This window comes from Pituophis catenifer, unplaced genomic scaffold (genome assembly GCF_029215685.1).
Source record: "Pituophis catenifer annectens isolate HBS135680 unplaced genomic scaffold, rPitCat1.0.hap2 SCAF_2, whole genome shotgun sequence".
Lineage (NCBI taxonomy): Eukaryota > Metazoa > Chordata > Lepidosauria > Squamata > Colubridae > Pituophis > Pituophis catenifer.
The window spans coordinates 228,918,893-228,938,945 of NW_027256882.1; the positions used below are offsets into that span (position 1 = coordinate 228,918,893).

Here is a 20,053-nt window from a genome sequence, read left to right on the forward strand (position 1 = left end):
GAAGTTGCACAGAATCAAGACTGACCTGTAGAAACAAACAAACAAAACCCCTTTAATCATGGGCCACATGCTAACCACTACAGCTCAAGTGATCTTGATTCACAAGTAGATGGAAGTACAAACTTTGTAGCTTTTATTTAATGTGTACACTTCTAAAGGGAGATCTTAATAAAAGATTGATGATTATACCAACATCTGTCTTGAGCAAGGCTTTGTTTTACCTTGCAAACGTTGACGGATTTATTGTTCCTGGATTACTTGTCTCACGCTATTGGCCTATAAAGACCTCTACAATTCTGTAATTGTATGTTGAATGCACAGCATATATTTCTAAACAGTCAATTCACTATCATTTCTTTTGCCAAGTTCAATAAAAAAGAAGTAAATTGTTTATCAAATCCAGATGAAAAGATACCGAATTTATTTTCTGGCCCCCAAAAGCTCCAGTTCTTTTATGATGAATAGTAAAAATTCAGCAGTAAGCAGCAAAATTCAGTAACTCACCATGCAAAGGAATTGAATACTGAAACATCTACCCATCTACACATGACATAATCTTCTTCTTCTTGTGCCATATCTGTCATCGGACATTGGCGATCATGGTGGCAATCCTATTTTTGTCAACAGCCGTATGAAAAAGTGCTGCTGAGTTTTGTCCAAACCAGTCCCTTAGGTTCTGAAGCCATGATGTTCTTCTTCTGCCTGGACCGTCAGTCTTTCCCTGGAGGATTAAGTGAAGGATGCCGTATTTTTCTGGGTGTTGCATCACATGTCCAAAATATTCTAACTTTCGCTTTTTAACGACTTTGATTATTTCCCTTTGCTTTCCCAGGTGGCTTATCGCCTCCTCATGACATGACATAATAAGAATAAAAATTAATGGATCATTTAAATCATTGCTGTTGCAATCAAATATTCAATCAAGACTATTGTGTGACTTTTGTCATATCTTACTCCTTATTCAACAGCGCCAATACTTAAACCAGGAAGACGATATTCTTCCATAATTTAAAATGGCTGAAAAAGCAACATTATGTAACTCCGTATCCCAGGTCCTACTATTTGTGTGCAGTATAGCTTTTTGTATCTGCTATTGGGGGGAAACTTTGTTGCAGCGCTTCAATCTCTCATAATCCTTGAATTTATTATTTTAGCCCAAGAAAATTTCAAAGGGGAATGATAATCACATTCTCTGTTGATTGCAAAATTATACATTTATAACCTGAATGCCTGCCCAAAACTTATACATGAATGGATAGCACAATGAACTAACTTCAAGATCTTATATCACTTGGGACTGTTGGTATAACATTTCACTAAATGAAGTCATTGCAATGAATGTCTATGGAGATTCTTAGTCATCCAGGTCATGGCTGGACTCCGACTCCACCGCGCTCTCAAGACCTTTTTATTCCACCTGGCGGGCCTGGCCTAATCTTTTCCCTTTTTCTTTTTTAATATGAAAATTTTAATCTGTTTTTAAATGATTGGGGTGTTTTAAATCTGTCTGGGCCAAATTGTTTAATTTGGTTTTATTCTGTTATTTATTTATTTATTTATTTATTATTTTATTCAATTTGTATACTGCCCTTCTCCTAGTGGACTCAGGGTGGTGCACAGCCAGAACTAAAACACATACCAATACAAAATTTAAAATTATTAAAAGAATTACATAACTGGCCCAAATTTAAAACAATTCAATTAAAACCCAATGACAATTTAAAAACTAAAAAACTACAAAAGACTAAAAAAGGGGGAGGGGGTTCACGCCAGCCCTGCTTGATGGAAAAGAAAAGTTTTCAGGGCACGGCAAAAGACCCGGATATCCGATATCCTTCGTATCTCTGGGGGCAAATCGTTCCAGAGGACAGGAGCTGCCACAGAGAAGGCCCTCCCTCTGGAGGTCGCCAGACAACATTGCCTGGCTGACGGCACCCTGAGGAGTCCCTCTCTGTGGGAGCGTACTGGTCGGTGGGAGGCTATCGGCGGCAGAAGGCGGTCCCGCAAAATTTTTAAATTTTGTATTTATGTATTTTATCGGTTGGCTGTTCACTGCCCTGAGTCCTTCGGGAGTAGGGCGGTATATAAATCAAATAAAGATAAAGAAAGAAGATGGCTGTCCCAAAGATACTTTTTTCAAGAGGCAACTGGGCTTTCTGGTTTTTCTTTGAAGACATTTTGCTTCTTATCCAAGAGCTGAAGAAGCTTCTTGGATAAGAAGCAAAACATGTTCAAAGAAAAACCAGAAAGTCCAGTTGCCTCTTGAAAAAAGCACGTTTGGGTCATTACAATGAACTACTGCTAGAAACATTCAGGTGAAAGACAGTGATTCTAGCCATCCGCATATAGAGTTCATAAAATTATTTAATATTTTTATCTGATTTTTATCCTGTCTTTCTAACCAAAATAGTGTATATTATGACATGATTAAAGTGCGCATTTGTATATGTAGGTGTGTGTGTGTGTGTAAATTCCCTCCTCGCCATTATGAGTGGTCTGTGACTTCCTCAATCTCAAGCCCTTTACCAGAGGCCTGAGTGTTTGAGGTTCCACATAGGATCTTAGCTGTTCCTAGCATTGCACTCTTCTGGACAGAAAGCTTTGATGTTGTTTCTGGGATCTGATATATAAAACTACATGTATAATTATTTGTAAATCAAATGTTATGAGTTATATCCTATTTGTTCCTGTCTCTTAGATCGAATTGCACAGAATATAATTAAGTCCCATTTGGAGACGTGTCAGTATACAATGGAGGAACTACACCAGCTAGCCTGGCAAACCCACACATATGAAGAAATCAAAATATACCAGAGCAAGGTACAAAAAAACCCCCAAACCAATAAAATGTCTTGTTTCTTTCTTACCACAAAGAAAGCATTGCCTCTCTGAATTCATGATTATAACTATGGTGATTGCAAAATTGAATAAAGATGTTTTAAAAAATGAAATAAACTTCCTAATCTCCATCTAATTTTTTGTGCTAACCTGTTGTGTCTGTCACTTTGAGTACCTACCCTCAGTTCTGTTTCTGCAGTTTACTTGTGCTCTGTAGGGGCAGAGGGAAAACCTTCCCCTTATATTTCCTGAATTTAATTTACTGGATGATCCGAGGCACTAACTTGATTTTCTCTACACAATGCTTATTGTAGGTACAGCAAACATCCCTTTCTTACTCACCTTTTATTGTAAGGAGTACGATTAAAATCCCAACTACTACAACTCTTCCTTTTAATAGAGTTGCCTCTTTTCCCTCTCAGAAAATAAGCCCACTATAAGCAGAGTGGAAAGAAAAAGGTTTTCAAACAAACCGAATATCCTGTCATATGGTTATCACCTCTGGCATCCTATGAATTGTTGAAAGCACTGTTACTTATTTGTGTTACTACAAGATTTCTGTACACAATTTGTATGTTTAGTACCCTGTATTTAATTGTGCAAGTTTCCAGATGAATGTGCACTTAGAACAATGAATGAAGTGTGCCCTACTGAACTTCTAATTCTCTATTCTTTTGTGATTTCCACTTGTAATTTCCTCATTAGCGAAATATCAAAAGTGGAGTCAAATAATTTTATTGTGTTAGGAACTTGGCAGAACTAAGGTATTATCTGCATATAGCCGCCCTGAGTCTTCAGAGAGGGGCGGCATACAAATTGAATTAATAAATATTCTAAAACCCAGAATATGCAGAATTTGTTCAAAAACCATTCCTGGGTTTAATTAAGGAGTGGTATTCCTTTCTTGTATTATGGGTCTATCCTTCTAGAGAAGATGGTGATTGGAATCAAAGTACTAGGAATATAAGCATGATGAGAGTGAAGCTGACACCTTAATTAAACAAAACAGGGACCTATTAAACATCCAAGGGTTCAAATCATTTTACTTGGCATAGAATCGAGATCACATGAAGTGTTAATACCACTTTTTAATGCTTTGGTAAGGCCACACTTGGAATACTGCATCCAGTTTTGGTCACCACAATTTAAAAAAGATGTTGAGACTCTAGAAAGAGTGCAAAGAGCAACAAAGATGATTAGGGGACTGGAGGCTAAAACATATAAAGAATAGTTGCTGGAATTGGGTATGTCTGGTCTAATGAAAAGAAGAACTAGGGGTGACATGATACAAGTGTTCCAATATCTCAGGGGCTGCCACAAAGAAGAGGGAGTCAAGCTATTCTCCAAAGCACCTGAGGACAGGACAAAAAGCAATGGGTGGAAACTAATCAAGGAAAGAAACTTAGAACTAAGAAGAAATTTCCTGACAGAACAATTGATCAGTGGAACAACTTGCCTCCAGAAGTTGTGAATGCTCCAACACTGGAAGTTTTTAAGAAGAGATTGGACAACCATTTGTCTGAAATGGTATAGGGTTTCCTGCCTAAGCAGGGGGTTGGACTAGAAGACCTCCAAGGTCCCTTCCAACTCTGTTATTCTATTCTGTTCTGTTCTGTTCTACTCTCCTCTCCTCTCCTCTCCTCTACTTTACTCTACTCTACTCTACTCTACTCTACTCTACTCTACTCTACTCTACTCTACTCTACTCTACTCTACTCTACTCTACTCTACTCTACGCCACACCACGCCATGCCACTCCATTCATGATGATCATAATATGAATCAAGGGTGGACAAATTTTATGGAGCTGTGGGGAATGAGAATATTTTTTTAAATGACTAAGAGCCACAATGAATGGGACAATGACATTATTTAAACGGGTAACAGATTCTCCAACAGTATCCATGTGGGGAGTGGATGAGGCAGAGGAGGAAGGGAACTTAGTTTTAGGGGCGGAACCTTAGTCAGATGCATTAAACATTAGATGTTTGGCAATCTGTTACCAATTTTCAACAGCATAATCTGATTTAAAGAGCATTCTCTCTCTGCTTTCCTTCTTTTTCATGTGACTTCTTCTTGAAGTCAAGAGAAGCATTATGGCAGCAGTGCGCAATCCAGATCACACATGCGATTCAGTATGTGGTGGAATTTGCAAAACGGATAACGGGCTTCATGGAACTCTGTCAGAATGATCAGATTCTACTTCTCAAATCAGGTTTGTAGAGGAGATTACATTGCAGTCTACAATACTTAACCAACATTAATATGTGATCAATAAAAGAAGATAAAGATACAGGACCTGTTACGCTTAGTAAAAATTACACTTTCTTACCATCATTTCTTTTTCTATATCAGAATGCAAAATAGAAAATTGCAGTGTCTGTCCTGTGGAAACACCAATGTTATATGTTTAGCTGCACATAAAAGTGATTGAAAGTATGATGTTGTAAGCCAATTCAACAGTGAGATGGGTAGCATATACATTTAATAAATAAAACAATTATCCTAGTGGGACAAAGTTTAAAAAATTATGTGACTCAATATTCTTCTAGAATAAAGCTTTAATATATCTCTTCTTACAACATTCATCAAATATCAGAGATAGTACTTTTACAATACAGAACTGGCTATACTGTCTTGTTGGGATATTTCTGTCTAATATTTCTGGACTTTTGTTATCATTTCAGGCTGCTTGGAAGTTGTTCTAGTGAGAATGTGTCGTGCCTTCAACCCACTCAACAACACCGTCTTGTTTGAAGGAAAATATGGAGGAATGCAAATGTTCAAGGCTTTGGGTAGGCAGGTTGTTTTTACAAAACTGAAGGCTTTGTAAATAATTGGGATTTATTTCAGTGTAATATTTAGGGGACCAAGACTCTGCTAGATCTATTTTCTCGGATGAGAAATAAAATCCAGTTCCTATTAGGATATTCTGCTTATGTTCCATATAATAGCAGCAAACCAACTTTCTTGTTCTTGAATCTCTGTTTACTCAGTAATTATTTTACATGCTTTTGCTATGTCATCTGGCAGAATTGAAATTCATTTCTTCCGTAGATTTATGAGCTACTGCCAAATTATTAAAAAAAAAATACAGGCTGAAAACTTGTACTAGATTTGGAAAAGGTACAAGTTTGGATTTTAGATCAGAATCAGATTAAGGTATAAGGTAGTAAACATACATGCTGAAGGAGAAGTATAAAGATTTAGGGTGAGGGAGTCAAGGTATTCATAGTAGGAATGAGGAGGGCAGGTTGATCAAACATGTATCATAACATCATGATGCAAATCCATGACTCAGCTTTTATGTCTGATCTCAGGATAGACATATGGAAGGGCAGAGGTTATTTTGTGAGATGACAAATTCTACTGTGTTCAGAAAGTTTTAAAAAGTAACTTCACTTTTTTTGTGGATACCTAACCTGAAAGGTTAGGTGGCTCAGTGGCTAAGATGCTGAGCTTGTCAATCGAAAAGTCGGCAATTTAGCGGTTCGAATCCCTAGTGACGCGTAATGGGGTGAGCTCCCATTACTTGTCCCAGCTTCTGCCAACCTAGTAGTTCGAAAGCATATAAAAAATGCAAGTAGAAAAATAGGGACTACCTTTGGTGGGAAGGTAACAGAGTCCCATGAGCCTTTGGCATTTAGTCATGCTGGCCACATGACCATGGAGATGTCTTCGGACAGCACTGGCTCTTCGGCTTTGAAACAGAGAGGAGCACCACCCCCTAGAGTCGGGAACGACTAGCACATATGTGTGAGGGGAATCTTTATCTTTACCTTTAACCTGAAAGGGGGAAATTATTTCTACGTAGACTATATGAACTGAATGAGCACATTAGATGTATAATAAGTAATTGAGTGACAGGTCACAATTTGTCTTCATAGCCCTAAGTGGTTTAGATAGGTGAATGACTAGCTGCTCCATTACAAACCTGATAGCTGTTCACTAAAGTTCCTCTTTCAGGTATCCCATCTCTAAAGTTGAGGTGCGTGTTTAAGACAGCAGCATGCAGAACTGATGGGCAAATGACAGGAAATCCCACCAGTATTGTTCTCATGGTTTATGTGACTCCCTTGAGCGGAGCCAGGACTCAGAACGATTGAGTCTGTTGATAGAGCCAGGGGTAGGATTCAGCTGGTTCGGACCAGTTCAGGCGAACTGGTAGCTCCGATGATCAATGAAACGCACGCTCAGCGAAGCTGTTGTTACACCAGTTGAATCCCACCACTTGATAGAGCTGAATGGAAGCCTAGCTCTCTTCAACCATAAAGTATACAAGCTTAACCAATTGAAGCATGTGAGTGTGAGATTCATTCTTGCTACTATCAAACTCATACCCAGAAATTTCATATAGGAGGCTGGCTAATAACTTGACAACAGTGCTTAATAGTTGAGCTGTATAAATCCTATACACACTCCGAAGGCATTTCCAGAACTTGACCTGGTTATCTGTGTTGCTTGTAGGTTCTGATGACCTTGTGAATGAAGCATTTGACTTTGCAAAGAACTTGTGTTCATTGCAGCTGACTGAAGAAGAAATTGCCTTGTTTTCATCTGCTGTTCTGATATCACCAGGTGATTTCCTGCAACTGATTTTCCTTTTCTTTTTTTAACTCATCCTGTGTTCAAAATGTACCACTGTCAGTCTTTCCTGTAGCACATAATCCATGTAGGCATATTAACTTAATTAAGGAAGGCTGGATTGATATAATCTGTTTTGTGTTTTGTTTTTAATGTGGTATATGTTATAAATTCAGAAGCTAGGCCCAGAAAAATGTCATTCTTGAGTGCCCCATAGATCTCATTGTTTGTAACTCAGGAACCCTCAACATGATGAGTGAGTGAACTGGACAGATTGTTACCTGGAGGTAGTTTGTCAGTACCTCTTCCTTGGAAAATTCTTTAAATTCAATGTCATTTAAATTTATAGATCAACTTCTGAATCGTAAACTATGTTCCTTTAGAAATGATAACATTGCATGGCACAGCTATGGCATTAATAGTTTGGTCCATTAGAGAAGTGCATTGAGGATTTCACATCAAAATGAAAAGGCATCATTTGTGTAATTCAAAGTAATTAGATTTTGATTTGAAACTGAATGGGTGCACTTCCTTCACAAACCTGAGATATTTAATTGCTGAACATTAAACTAATTACCATGAATCTTCTTTCTACCTTTTAATGACGTATGTTTATGCTTATTTTAATTTTGTTGTCTTGTTTGGCCAGATCGAGCTTGGCTCTTAGAACCAAGGAAGGTCCAGAAACTTCAGGAAAAGATTTATTTTGCACTTCAACATGTGATTCAGAAGAATCATCTTGATGATGAGACTTTGGCAAAGGTAGAGCATCAATACAAAATGACATTCACAGAGAACCCAATCCCTAGAAATAAAACTATACTAGGATATTTGCTTTCCCTCATTTGTAATGGCAGTTTTCCCCAGTAAAGAAAGCAGTTACTCAGTTGTAATGATTCCCAGACTTACTTGGAAAAGCATTGTCAATGACATCAAAGGAATGTATAGGCCTGGGGAAGCTTGCTTAAACAGCAGGTTAATTTTGACGTAATGCCTTAACTGGTTTTGGGGCCCAATTCTGGCAGAAGTTGTTCCTGGAACAACTGTTCCTCACCTCTAACAAGCTATTTCCCACTATATTTATGGGCCTTAGTAGATTCATGCGGAAGAGCAGATGTCATAGTTGGACATGTGTTGCTGGAATTCCTCTGCAGCTCAGAAGCACCCACGGGAGTCAAACCACGAGTCACAGAGAGTCTTCTCTGCAAGGTCCTTCTCTAACTATTGCCTTTATTGTCTTTCCTTTCCCAGAGGCAGTGTTTGATTTGTTAGGCTTACTACTAAACTTTGAAGGGGAAGTTACTTTCAAAAGCTGCTCCAAGGAGCAGCCTTGACTGCAGTGTAAGTTTATTCTTCTACAGTTAGATAAACTTGTAGGTTTACCTCACCTCCTTGACAGGTGCTTTACCTCACCTCCTTGACAGGTACAGAGAAGTGAGGAAAAGGAGGAGATTATGCAAGTGGGGAAAAAATATTGAAAGTTGAGTAAGCACATTGTTGGCCCAGCTAGGCAAGGGGGTCCCCAAAAGTCATCTTGCCTCTGGCTCCCCTCAGAACTGATGATGTCACTACTGCAATTTTTCTCCTGCTGAATGGAAGGATGCAGAGCTACCCTCTCATGGGAGAAACAGACATTCACCATAAAATGAGGTGTTTCCATTTGAGTTTTCCTGCTTGAGCTTCTCAAGTGTATTAAGAAGGCCTTAACTGATTAGCCTAATTGACAGAATGTCTGTCACAGTTGTTCTGGTTTTGTCTTTCTAGCAAGTCACTTTTTCTTCCCTAAAATTGACTTAGCTAATCTTTGGTTCCCTAAAATTTATTTTAATGATTTAAATGTTTTCAAGCAACATGTGTTTTGTTTATGAACTGTTTAACATATGGCTTTAGCTTCAGTTGACAAAGAAAAGTCAGCAATTTTATTAAGCAGCACCAAATTAAATTCTACTGCCATGTTTTTAAAAGTAAAAATTCGAAGAATTTGAAAGTATGCATTTATGCACTCTTTGATTTCGAATAAAAAAAATTCTTGGTTTATCTTTCTCTGTCTGCCTTCCAGTTAGTAGCCAAGACATCAACCATCACTGCACTTTGCAACCTGCATGGAGAAAAACTGCAGGTATTTAAACAATCTCATCCTGATATAGTGAACACACTTTTTCCTCCATTATACAAGGAACTGTTCAATCCAGATTCTACCACTGGTTGCAAGTGAAGGGAAAGTGAAAGCTCCTGGAATGCATCGCTGATCAGACAAAAGAATTGTTGTCATGAAGACTTTCTTTAAAACTTGTCACTACTGCAAACCTAGGAATGTCCTGCACTTAATAGAATTATTTTTCACCGCTACAGTTTGAAGAATGTAAATATGCACTCCTGACTGGAGCCTCTTTGGTTTCTCTTCTTTTTGTTAATTTTTTTCCCCCTTTTTTAATTTTTAACTGACCAGAAAATTGCAAGTATAGAATACTGGGTGTGATCTTTATTGTTTATTTTTATTTTATTGGGGCTATGTTCTGGGAGACCACTGTTTATAGATGTTTATTGTAGATATAAAAGAAAGCAGAGGAGTAATTTGCAACATTACTCTGTTTAGTCAAATATAATTTAAGGAAAATTCACTAAACTAGGCTTACCTATTTCTATGTTTTAGCTAGTTAAATGCATGTGGCAATTTGTAGCTGTCTTGGAAACAGGTGTGTATGTGTATGCAAAAAGTCATGGACTTTCCCTTTGTGTGTGCGGCATCAATGCATTGAGGGCTTCATACAGACTTTAAAAGACCCTGCTTTCCCTGAATTCTTGGCAAGAGTGGACAAAGCACATTTCAAAGCAGTAGAGTATTTCATGTCTTGCCCTATCGCTTTTTCCCTATTCAGTATACAAAGATGGTTGGGGACTGTCCATTACCCTATGTGTTAACCTGAGGAGGAGGGGGAATAAGGAAAAATCTGAAATACTGAAGTCCCATATGGATTCTCTGACACATGGGGAAACTTCATGTCCTGTTTATCTATGAGCAGTATATATCAGGGAAGGCCAACGTTCATACTTTTCAACCTGTTCTATCCTTTAGACCATGTTTAGAACCAGGAAAATATTTTTACGCACCATTTGATCACCTCTCCACTATAAATTCTAATAAAACTGAATCATCCAGGGAAGTGTTTCCCAACATTGGCCATTTCTAGGTATGTGGACTTCAACTCCCAGAATTCCCCTGCCAGTATGGCCATTGCTAAGAATTCTGGCAGTTGAAGTCTATACCCTTGGAAATGGCCACGGTTGAGCAACACTAATCTAGGAGGTTATTTATAAAATCAAAAAAAAAAAAAAAAGGAGATGCAATACGAAATCTCTCATACAAAGAAGGGCACCACCTAAACTTCATTTGAACAACCATTTTTTCCCCTCTTTGAATAAAATTGCAGGAAATGTTTTAATCAAGATTTAATTCACATTTGATCATACCACCGGAGAGAGGATAAAATTGCTTTATGAGTCAACCGTTAGCCATCCCTGAAATGTACCAAATTATTTATTTATATATATATATATATATATATATATATATATATATATATATATATATATATATATATATATATATATAATGTACACACACACACACATGCACACTTGTAGCATAAAATAAGATCCCTATTTTTAAGGACGTTCTCCTGTATTTTTAAATTTCTCTTTGTAATGTGTTAGGTTTATGTTGGGCAAGTAGACTTTTGCTCTGCCATCCATATATAATGACAAGATGGTAATGTTTCTGATCAATTTGTATATAATGTTTATGCGTACTCAGCCAGTGAATGAAAAGTCAGATTTGTGTAATTGGTGCCAAAGCCTTGTCTGGATAATTCAAATGGACAGAGAGAAAATTAACGGGAGATTTTTCTTTTCATCAGTGATAGAGCTGAAATCTATACTAACCATACTATTATCAAATATATTACCAATCAAGTGTTTAAATTGCAGAGTACAACATACAGCATCCCAAACAGTACATTTGTTTTGTGTGGACCAGATAATTTATTTTATTAATCTTTCCTGAAACAGGAACAATTAGAGATTTAGTTTGCTCTGTTATCCTTCAAGGGCCATCAGAGCAAGTCCAGTAAGAGATAGCTTTGAAGAATGAAGTAAAAGTCACAAGGCCATCCAGTCACCAACTAGGATCTTTTGTGAGAGTGCAAACTTCTCATTTGCATCACCATTATGTAACTATACTGCAACCTTTGGATCAACATCTTTTTCATTGGTTCGTTTCACATCCATGGCTCTAGTTGATTAGTTTCTAATGTGCAATAAAGTTGAAGCTCAGCCTTTAGGTCTTTTTCCCACCTACAAATGAGTTTTGGTTAATAGGAAAATGATTGTTCTACAAAATTTTATTCCTTAGTTCCAGGAGACTTTCTATTAAAATGTTCTTCCATCTCCCAAGAATTTTAAAGGGGAATTGATAAACAGACACAATAAAATTGTCTTCTCCCTACCATCACTCTCTTTCTCTTGGGTTCTTCAAACCTATTCTTTTGAATGATTCCTTTAGGATTCAGATTCATGCTTCAGAAGTATGCATGTATAGTTATTAAAGGTCTTACAAAGACACAAGTTCTCCCATCCTTCATAATTGGGCCTTCATTATTGCTCTGTCTTAACTTCTTAGAAATTGAGAGAACTATAGAATACTTCCATTATTTTGCATTCCACCTGTATTCAGAAATCTGCCACCCTACAAAGTCATTCTTTTGAGCTTCTGACATTAACATTCTCTGCCGATTACAATGTTCAATGCTATTCTTTTAAAATTGCTTTATACACACAGCATTCTGCACTCCAGGTTTTCCTTTAGAAATATATAGCAGAGCTGTGGTACAAATAGTGTTTTTTTGAAAGGTATTCAACATCTTTACCTCTGATTTTCCGAACCAGAAATACATTATCTTACAGTCCTCTTGAAGCTATCCTTCCCTAAAGTGTTAAATTAATCCATTGAGCTCTGAACAATGTAGTGAGAAATCTAGAGAAGATGAAACTTGGAGGTACATAAGCAGACTCCCACTCATATAATACAGCTGCTCTCTCTTATACAATCCCTCAGAATTTGCTAGTTAGTCCCTAAATCATCCATTACAGGTTTTAAAAGTGCTCTAAACATCACTTGGGGATTGAAAATTACAATCCTTGTTTCTGCTAACAGAAGCTTTTTGCTGGAAGGGATTAATTAGCTACTACTCCTAATTTAGATGTGCCTGTTATCTGTTACAAAAGGATGAAATGAAGAGCAACATAAATATTTCCTTCTCTCGCTCTCTCCCTCTCCCTCTCTCTCTCTCTCTCTCTCTCTCTCTCTCTCTCTCTCTCTCTGTGTGTGTGTGTGTGTGTGTTTGTGTGTGTGTGTGTGTGTTTGTGTGTGTGTGTCCCCTACATACACACACAAATATCACTACCATAATAAATTTCCAACTGTTTAATTCTAACACCTGTTGCTTTTTCTTATAAGGCCCCAGTGCCAAAACCAACCAACCCCCTCCAAAAAAAAATCCCATGTGACATGCAACTAAATAAAAAAAAAATTTTCTTGGGTCAATGTGTGCTACATCCTATTTTGTTTTGTTTTAAACTCTACTGATTTTCCTCTTCAAGGAATGGGGTTGACAAGAGATACTGTCCCAGTAAATTATATCCTTTTTTTCTTTAGTTGATTTTTCTGTTCTGGAACCAAGACAGCAATACACTTTATATTGTATTCTGATAATGTACAAGCACTGAGCCACTTTATTCTCAGTGTCTGAGCAGACAGATGTAGACTGCTTGTTACACTTCTACAGGGACTTAATTTTGTATAAATGTCACTCCTGTTGGCTCTCTGTATAAAGAATTAATTCCAAGAGTCATATTTCTTTCTAATGGAAAGATTACTTTACCAATTGCTAGGAAAACAGGGTAATAGAAGACACTCAATTAAACCAGGCTCTTTCCAAATGCAATATATATTTGATGATTGGTTTGCATTAGGAACCTTGCAGGACTTGAGGCTGGGAGGTCTTGAGCTCTTCCAATTCTCATTTAAGATTTAACACAATCATCTTGATTTCCTTCTTTTTACTCCATCTTGATTCTATATTGTGGAAACATTGGGCAGCGTCCTTTTAAATTTGTTTTATTCTAAGAGCTACATATACACAAATAGTTAGTCAAGTTAATCATTCCTTTAATTCCATTTCTCTGCACTCTGCCAATATGTTGGAAGGGAAGGGAGGGAGGGAGGGAGGGAGGGAGGAAGGAAGGAAGGAAGGAAGGAAGGAAGGAAGGAAGGAAGGAAGGAAGGAAGGAAGGAAGGAAGGGATTGATTTTTTTAGTTAGTAAAATTGGTTAATTGGTAAAATTGGAAAATGCCTGGGGCCCAGATCAAGTATAGCGTCCGTTAAATGTTAACCTTCTTCAGCAAGTCTTTATGGAGAATCAGACTGATGACATAAAGGTAAATTCACGTAGTAATTCCTTCACACAAAAGGGTTTGTCCTCTCCATTTTGAAATAACAAGAGAAGCCCATGTACACTATGGAACAAATGTGGAACTGTAGATTGGGGTGCGGTTATCGTCCCGACATGGCAATATGGGAGCAGTGGTAAAATGCATATGGACTTGAAACGTTGAAACCTGAGACTTTCTAGATAATTCTATGTATGACTGTGGTGACCCAGCCATTTTGCCTCATTTCTATAAGCTAATCAATACACATGATGTACCACAAACACTAACACCATCCTCTTCTTTCTTGTGAAACCTTCACCCTTTGTAATTGACAATCACTGCTTAAAGCAGATGTTGCACTGTATGCCACTCAGGGATATTATTACCTTATTAAAAAAAATAATATATAATGACATTAATATGAAAGAAAAAAAACTATTAGAAATATGTTGAAAGGCACAAATTGAGATGCCAAAATGTGGAAAACCCAGACAAGGCTTTCAAGCCAGCTTTAGAAATGAATGGTTAGAAACTGAATTCACTGTTGTTATTCTTGAGCATCGTTCACCACTGGTTGTATATTTTTCTTTGGAGCACAAAAATCCATATTTTAAACTTAAAGTATATCCTTTGGAATCAAATTGTTGTGCATATAGGCAAAAATTTCAAACCATTTGGCAAAAAATATTGATTTGAAAGATGGAGAAAGATGAATTTATTGCACTGCTATTGTATATGCACTTACTTGAACATACATCATCTATAAATCAGTGAGACTTGGGATTTAATCTAGATCAATGAGTTAGAATCAATGATTTGGACTCTGAACATTTCAATGTATTGACAGTTAACCGCTATAGTTTTGCTGATTTACCACATGGAGAAATATGTAGGATAATGCTGGAAAAAGTGGGGACAGGAGGTATCCATAGTTCCTTCTTATTTTAAAAGATCCCTATCATGGATTGTGTTGGCGATCCAAAATTTTCCATGATCTTAAAAAACAGTTATAGCCAGTACACAAAATTGCTTTTAATACCAAATATATTCTGGGCTAACTACAGTAATATGAATTACTGGCATATTTTTGGCACAATTTATGTATATGGGGGAATGTTCCAACACTAAACATCAAGAAAAAATTGAAAAACTGTTGTCTATAGACATAAAGACTACTGTAAAAGCCAGTAAGTGTTGATAATGCTGGGTTAAATGAAACAGCAATCTCCTTCCTAACTTCCTATATTCCAGGATATTTCCTTTTCCTTTCTGCAGCCCATAATTTAATCTAGGTTAGCTCACAAACAACTATTGCTGTTTAATTGTCAAATTCCTTTAAACTATCTTGTCTTTGTGAAGTTTTACCAGCAGTAATGTGAATGATAAAAGGTGATATCCCTTCAGTTTTGATTGGCTATCCTATACAATTCACCTATTATTTTAACTAGTCAATTAATTAATAACTTTCAAGAGTGTAACTCCCATGATATACTCATTAATTTGTTGGACTGCAATCAAACAAACCCAGCTTCAAGTCTATCCTGGGTATAGGAAATTGATTGGGCTAATCATTCTCTCTTGGTCTGGCCAAGTTCATTAGTTCATTTTGACCTGCTGGAGAAAATGTGGGATATAAATCTAACAAACAAAATAAATGACAGTGTATTTTAAAACAGGTGACAGAACCTCAGTTGGGAAATACTGTAAAATGTCTTCTTAAATGTGGAATTCCACAAACCATATAAAAATATTGTAAACATCATACTATCCATTATTTTAAAATGTCCTTATTTTAATAGTTTACCATGTCTCTTATGTGAATAAAATAAAACTTTAACACCCCCCTCCCTCAAATCCATTTAGTATATTCCTCGCAAACTAACACTGTTCTAAAAAAAAAAACTAAGTTCAACATGAAGGAAAGATAAAGAAGGAAACAAATTCATTTGGTTGCTACTACTGACTTTGATATTTAAATGAGGTAAATATTGAGCAAGAGGGACATGATGTTATTAAGTAATTTTGAAGGGAGGAAAGGAGGGGTGAGGGAGGGAGGGAGGGAGGGAGGAAGGAAGGAAGGAAGGAAGGAAGGAAGGAAGGAAGGAAGGAAGGAAGGAAGGAAGGAAGGAAGGATTTCCTTAACTCACTGCATCTGAAATATCTAATACACATTACAGGAGGTTTTCCTCATCCTATCTGGGATGTTCAGCATGTGAACATGCTTTGCGGGACCACCTTCTCCAAAAACTTGCACAACTATAAATGCATTCACAAAGCAGCACACTAGAGATTCATGTCTTATAAAATGAATTTGAATTACATGTACATAATCTAATCTTCAGCCCTAATAACACTAAGAATATGAAAGGATTCTGCTATCTTCTTGAAGAAACTGTTTCATTATTCAAATATTCCTACACTTGGAAAACTCTTCCGTATACCCAACTCTGGACCACATTTTACCCTCAAAATAGTTGTTTCTCCTTATTTAAAAGATTCCCAATAATATTTCTCCAGTGGTAACTTCCAGAACTTTCTTTAAAAACAGCAATCTGAATGTATAGTGACATGGACTGATTGTGCTCATACATTAATTTTAAAGGAATTTTAAAAGAAACAAAAAAAATCCATCCTTTCAGTTTACATAAAAAGAATAAAGAAACGCACAAATATTTTGGAGGACTATGATGTGGTGATCCAAAAAATTCTTTCCAGCATCACTACAGACCATGAGGCCAGAACTGTGTACAGTGAATTTAGTACCCTGAAATGTAATACTTTGTTTATTTTCCTCATCCCAGTGGTACCACCACTCATAGGATGAGTAAAAAAAAATTGGATATAGCAGCAATAAAATCTGAAAATTCTTTTTTTCTAAGCATATTTGCAGAAAATGTTTGTTTTGCACTTTGTCTTCTATAAACTTTCAGCAAGACAAGAAAAAAATCATCTACTGTAGTTATATCCGTATTGGTTTGTTGTTATTTTGGCATTCTGTTAGGTCATTTTTGAAAGATGGAGCTCTTAATATGACTGAAGATACTGCTGTTGGTTGAGGGGGAATGTATGCTTCTTTCTAGAAAGACAGAGAAGTTTTATGTAAGTAAAAAATGTTCAGCAGGAAAAGGAGTAATTTAAGAAGTTATTATCTTGGATATATTTAAATTATATTGCCTCATTGGATTCTTTGTTAATCCAGAAGCAGAAATCCGAATGATTGATAAAGTTAGGTTGGTGTAAAGAACAGATTTTATCCTGAAGATAAAATTCAAAGATTTTATCTTATTGAAACACCTTATTAAAAAAAAAAAGCACTTATATTTGTCTTTGATTAAATTCCTGACCTAAAGAATCAAAGCAAAATAGATTAGTATGCCAACTTCTAAGGCTCAAATGCACTATGATTGTGTCTTTGCAATGTATTACTTCAATGTCTGAATCAGGCAAAACCTGTGTCATAAGATGTTCTATAATCTTTTGAAGTTCCATCAAGCAAACCAAGCATCCCACTTTTGGCAATGGGAATCTGCTCCTGCACTTATTCTGGAAAGCCATTAAATGGCAAGCAGATATATTTCTCTTTATCTCATAGCACAACCTATAAGTCTACAGGAGACATAGAGATACAATGATTGCACTTGTGGCCATTATAAATAAAGCACAACTGAAATATATTGAGCTTTCTGAACCCCATTTAAAACACTGGGTAGGAATGGTGCGATGCTTTAGAATATCATTTTTTCCTAGGATTGCTTTTTGCATTATTTTTCTGAGGCATTCATATTTGCCCTAAGCCATCTCCTCTATTGCACAAAAAAGGAATACTTAACAATATTCTCCTAGCAGTGGACTCTGCCAGGGCTAGTAAGGATAGTGGGTTTGGGTTCCTTCTCCAGGTTAGATGGATTCAGAAGTCATGCAATTTTAAAAAGTTAGTTGTTTTACTATTTTGATAGCCTTTGCATCAGACACATGCCTAAATCTGAAGGCTATATCCGTTTCTTATTGAAAAGCCATGCATTCTTTCAATGCATACTACTACACAAATTGAGATAGTTAACAAAAGGAAAATAAGTCCTAGCACGATTTTTCAGGATGCTCGTAATAATAAGCCCTACCCCCAAAATAAGCCCAGTTAAGATTGTCAGCCAGATGGATGCATTTAGTACCATATTTCCACCAAAATAAGACCTAACCAGAAAATAAGCCCTAATGTGTCTTTTGGAGCAAAAATGAAAATATAAGACCCAGTCTTATTTGGCAATCCTGAAGTGGTATAACCCATTTTTCCCCTTTATTCAGACTATGTAATATTATTCGGGGACAATTTCTTTTATTGATTTTGGCAGTGATATTATGCCATCTCTTCGTTCAAGTCAGGCTCTGCCTTTTGATAGTCATAAAACGTGACATATCATTACTGGATTTCCTTTGAAATATGGCTGAACCAGGCCTTATGAGAGCTTTTCTGGCACATGAGAGTATTCACAACAAAACCATTGATCTCCAAAAAAATTTCCATGATAGCTTTGCCATTTCAGCTGGTTTTTGTTTTTTAAATTGAGCTTTTCCTAAAAAAATTTTTTCCAGGCATGGGCAACACCCGAAAGGGAACTGTTAAAAAAAATAATGCAAAAAGCTATTTTTGTGTGACTACCTTTAAAGAACTAACTTATTCTGGCTGTACATGAGAGGCAATTTACATACATCAGGAATTTAAATATCTGCAGAAACTCTGTGCTTATCATCCAACTTTTAATATCTGCCTCATGTGTTCAACACTGAAAAAAAAATCACACACATATACAACAATAAAGCCTGAGTATGTATTGTAGAAATGTAGAAGACAAATACAATATTTTTTCAAATGGAATTACTTTTAATATATACTGGCAGAAGATCTAATACTATGTATGCTGTCTCTGTAATTTTTTCCCTGTAAATAATCTTTGGGACAGTTAAATACACTGTTGGTTTTTTTTTTTTTTCTATGTCTGTGTTTAAGCATAAGACTTTGTAATGCTTTTTTAAGGAAAAAAATAACATCAAAGAGCAAATTATGTACTTGCTTCCTATGAGTGTAATGTACTTCTCAGTTTTTTTATGGAAACTGATTGTAATAGATAAAGCCTTTTGAACAGTCTTGGTGTTTAGTGTCATATTCCTGTTTTATAACAGGGAGGGCGGGAAGAGTTGTCAGTAAATCCTATTTCAAGTAAGAATGCAAATTGGAAAATACCTAGTGGAATAGAAAATCCCATTTGCAAAATAATTGCTGACTTATATTTCTAGACAGTATACTTTATGGGCAAATCCTTTGGGAAGTTTTCCTACAGAGATCTAGCTGATGGAAAAAGAGTTTGAACACTCACTTCCTGGGCCGATCTGTATTCCATTCACTAAGATTTGGACAGGAAAACCTTCTTACAGATGACAGTTCCTGTCTTCCCACAAACCTTTCCAGTGTAAATTAGCTGAAATGAAGTTTTCTCTCAAATGAACTAAAATATTTTTGTACATTTTTTTTTCATTTGTTATTTCAATCTGAGGTCAGATCACTCTGTAACTGCAAGATGAAGCCATAACTGACCTTCTCCAAATAATATTTGAAGGATCTTAATGGGGGGAAATACCTCTGGGGTCTAAACAGCTGTGAAAGAAAAGCAGATGGGAACAAAAATACAAATGATTTAGGCTGCCTTTGCCGGTTACCTAAATTGAATTTTCATGGGTAGCATTTTAAGATGACCAATTTATTAAAAAAAAAAAAAACTATATTTAGATTTAAATAAAACTTTCTAATATTTTTTGGAAAAAAATAATAATAAATCCCTTGAAATGCTTCCTTGCTTTTAGAATGATGAGATAAACTGATTTTCATATACTTCCAAGTTTCAGAACTTTAATATTTTTTATTCTATTTCCAGTAACTTTTATTAAAGCGAAGTGAGATATTAACATCTCTGATTGTGCTGTTGGAGCCAAAAATTATTTGGTGCTTGGATGTAGCTATCATTGTTGTAGGTTTAAGTTATCTCCCTGTATGGATAGTTCTCCGTTTTGATCAAACATTAATTGCCACTGTTTGGGTTAAAAAAAAAATAAAACCATCAAATTTGTGTTATTGCCTAAAAATTGGCA

General features: G+C 36.3%; 1 protein-coding gene across 1 annotated transcript in view; it reads left to right on the forward strand.

Moving 5' to 3' along the window:
* The window catches only part of RORB (RAR related orphan receptor B), a 137,250-nt gene extending 127,613 nt beyond the window's left edge, over window positions 1-9,637 (forward strand). Inside the window, exons 5-10 of the mRNA XM_070935607.1 lie at window positions 2,699-2,820; window positions 4,921-5,053; window positions 5,526-5,633; window positions 7,306-7,416; window positions 8,072-8,184; window positions 9,482-9,637. Of these exons, the coding sequence (XP_070791708.1) occupies window positions 2,699-2,820; window positions 4,921-5,053; window positions 5,526-5,633; window positions 7,306-7,416; window positions 8,072-8,184; window positions 9,482-9,637 (743 nt within the window). The remainder of the gene's footprint in view (window positions 1-2,698; window positions 2,821-4,920; window positions 5,054-5,525; window positions 5,634-7,305; window positions 7,417-8,071; window positions 8,185-9,481) is intronic.
* The last annotated feature ends 10,416 nt before the right edge of the window (window positions 9,638-20,053 follow it).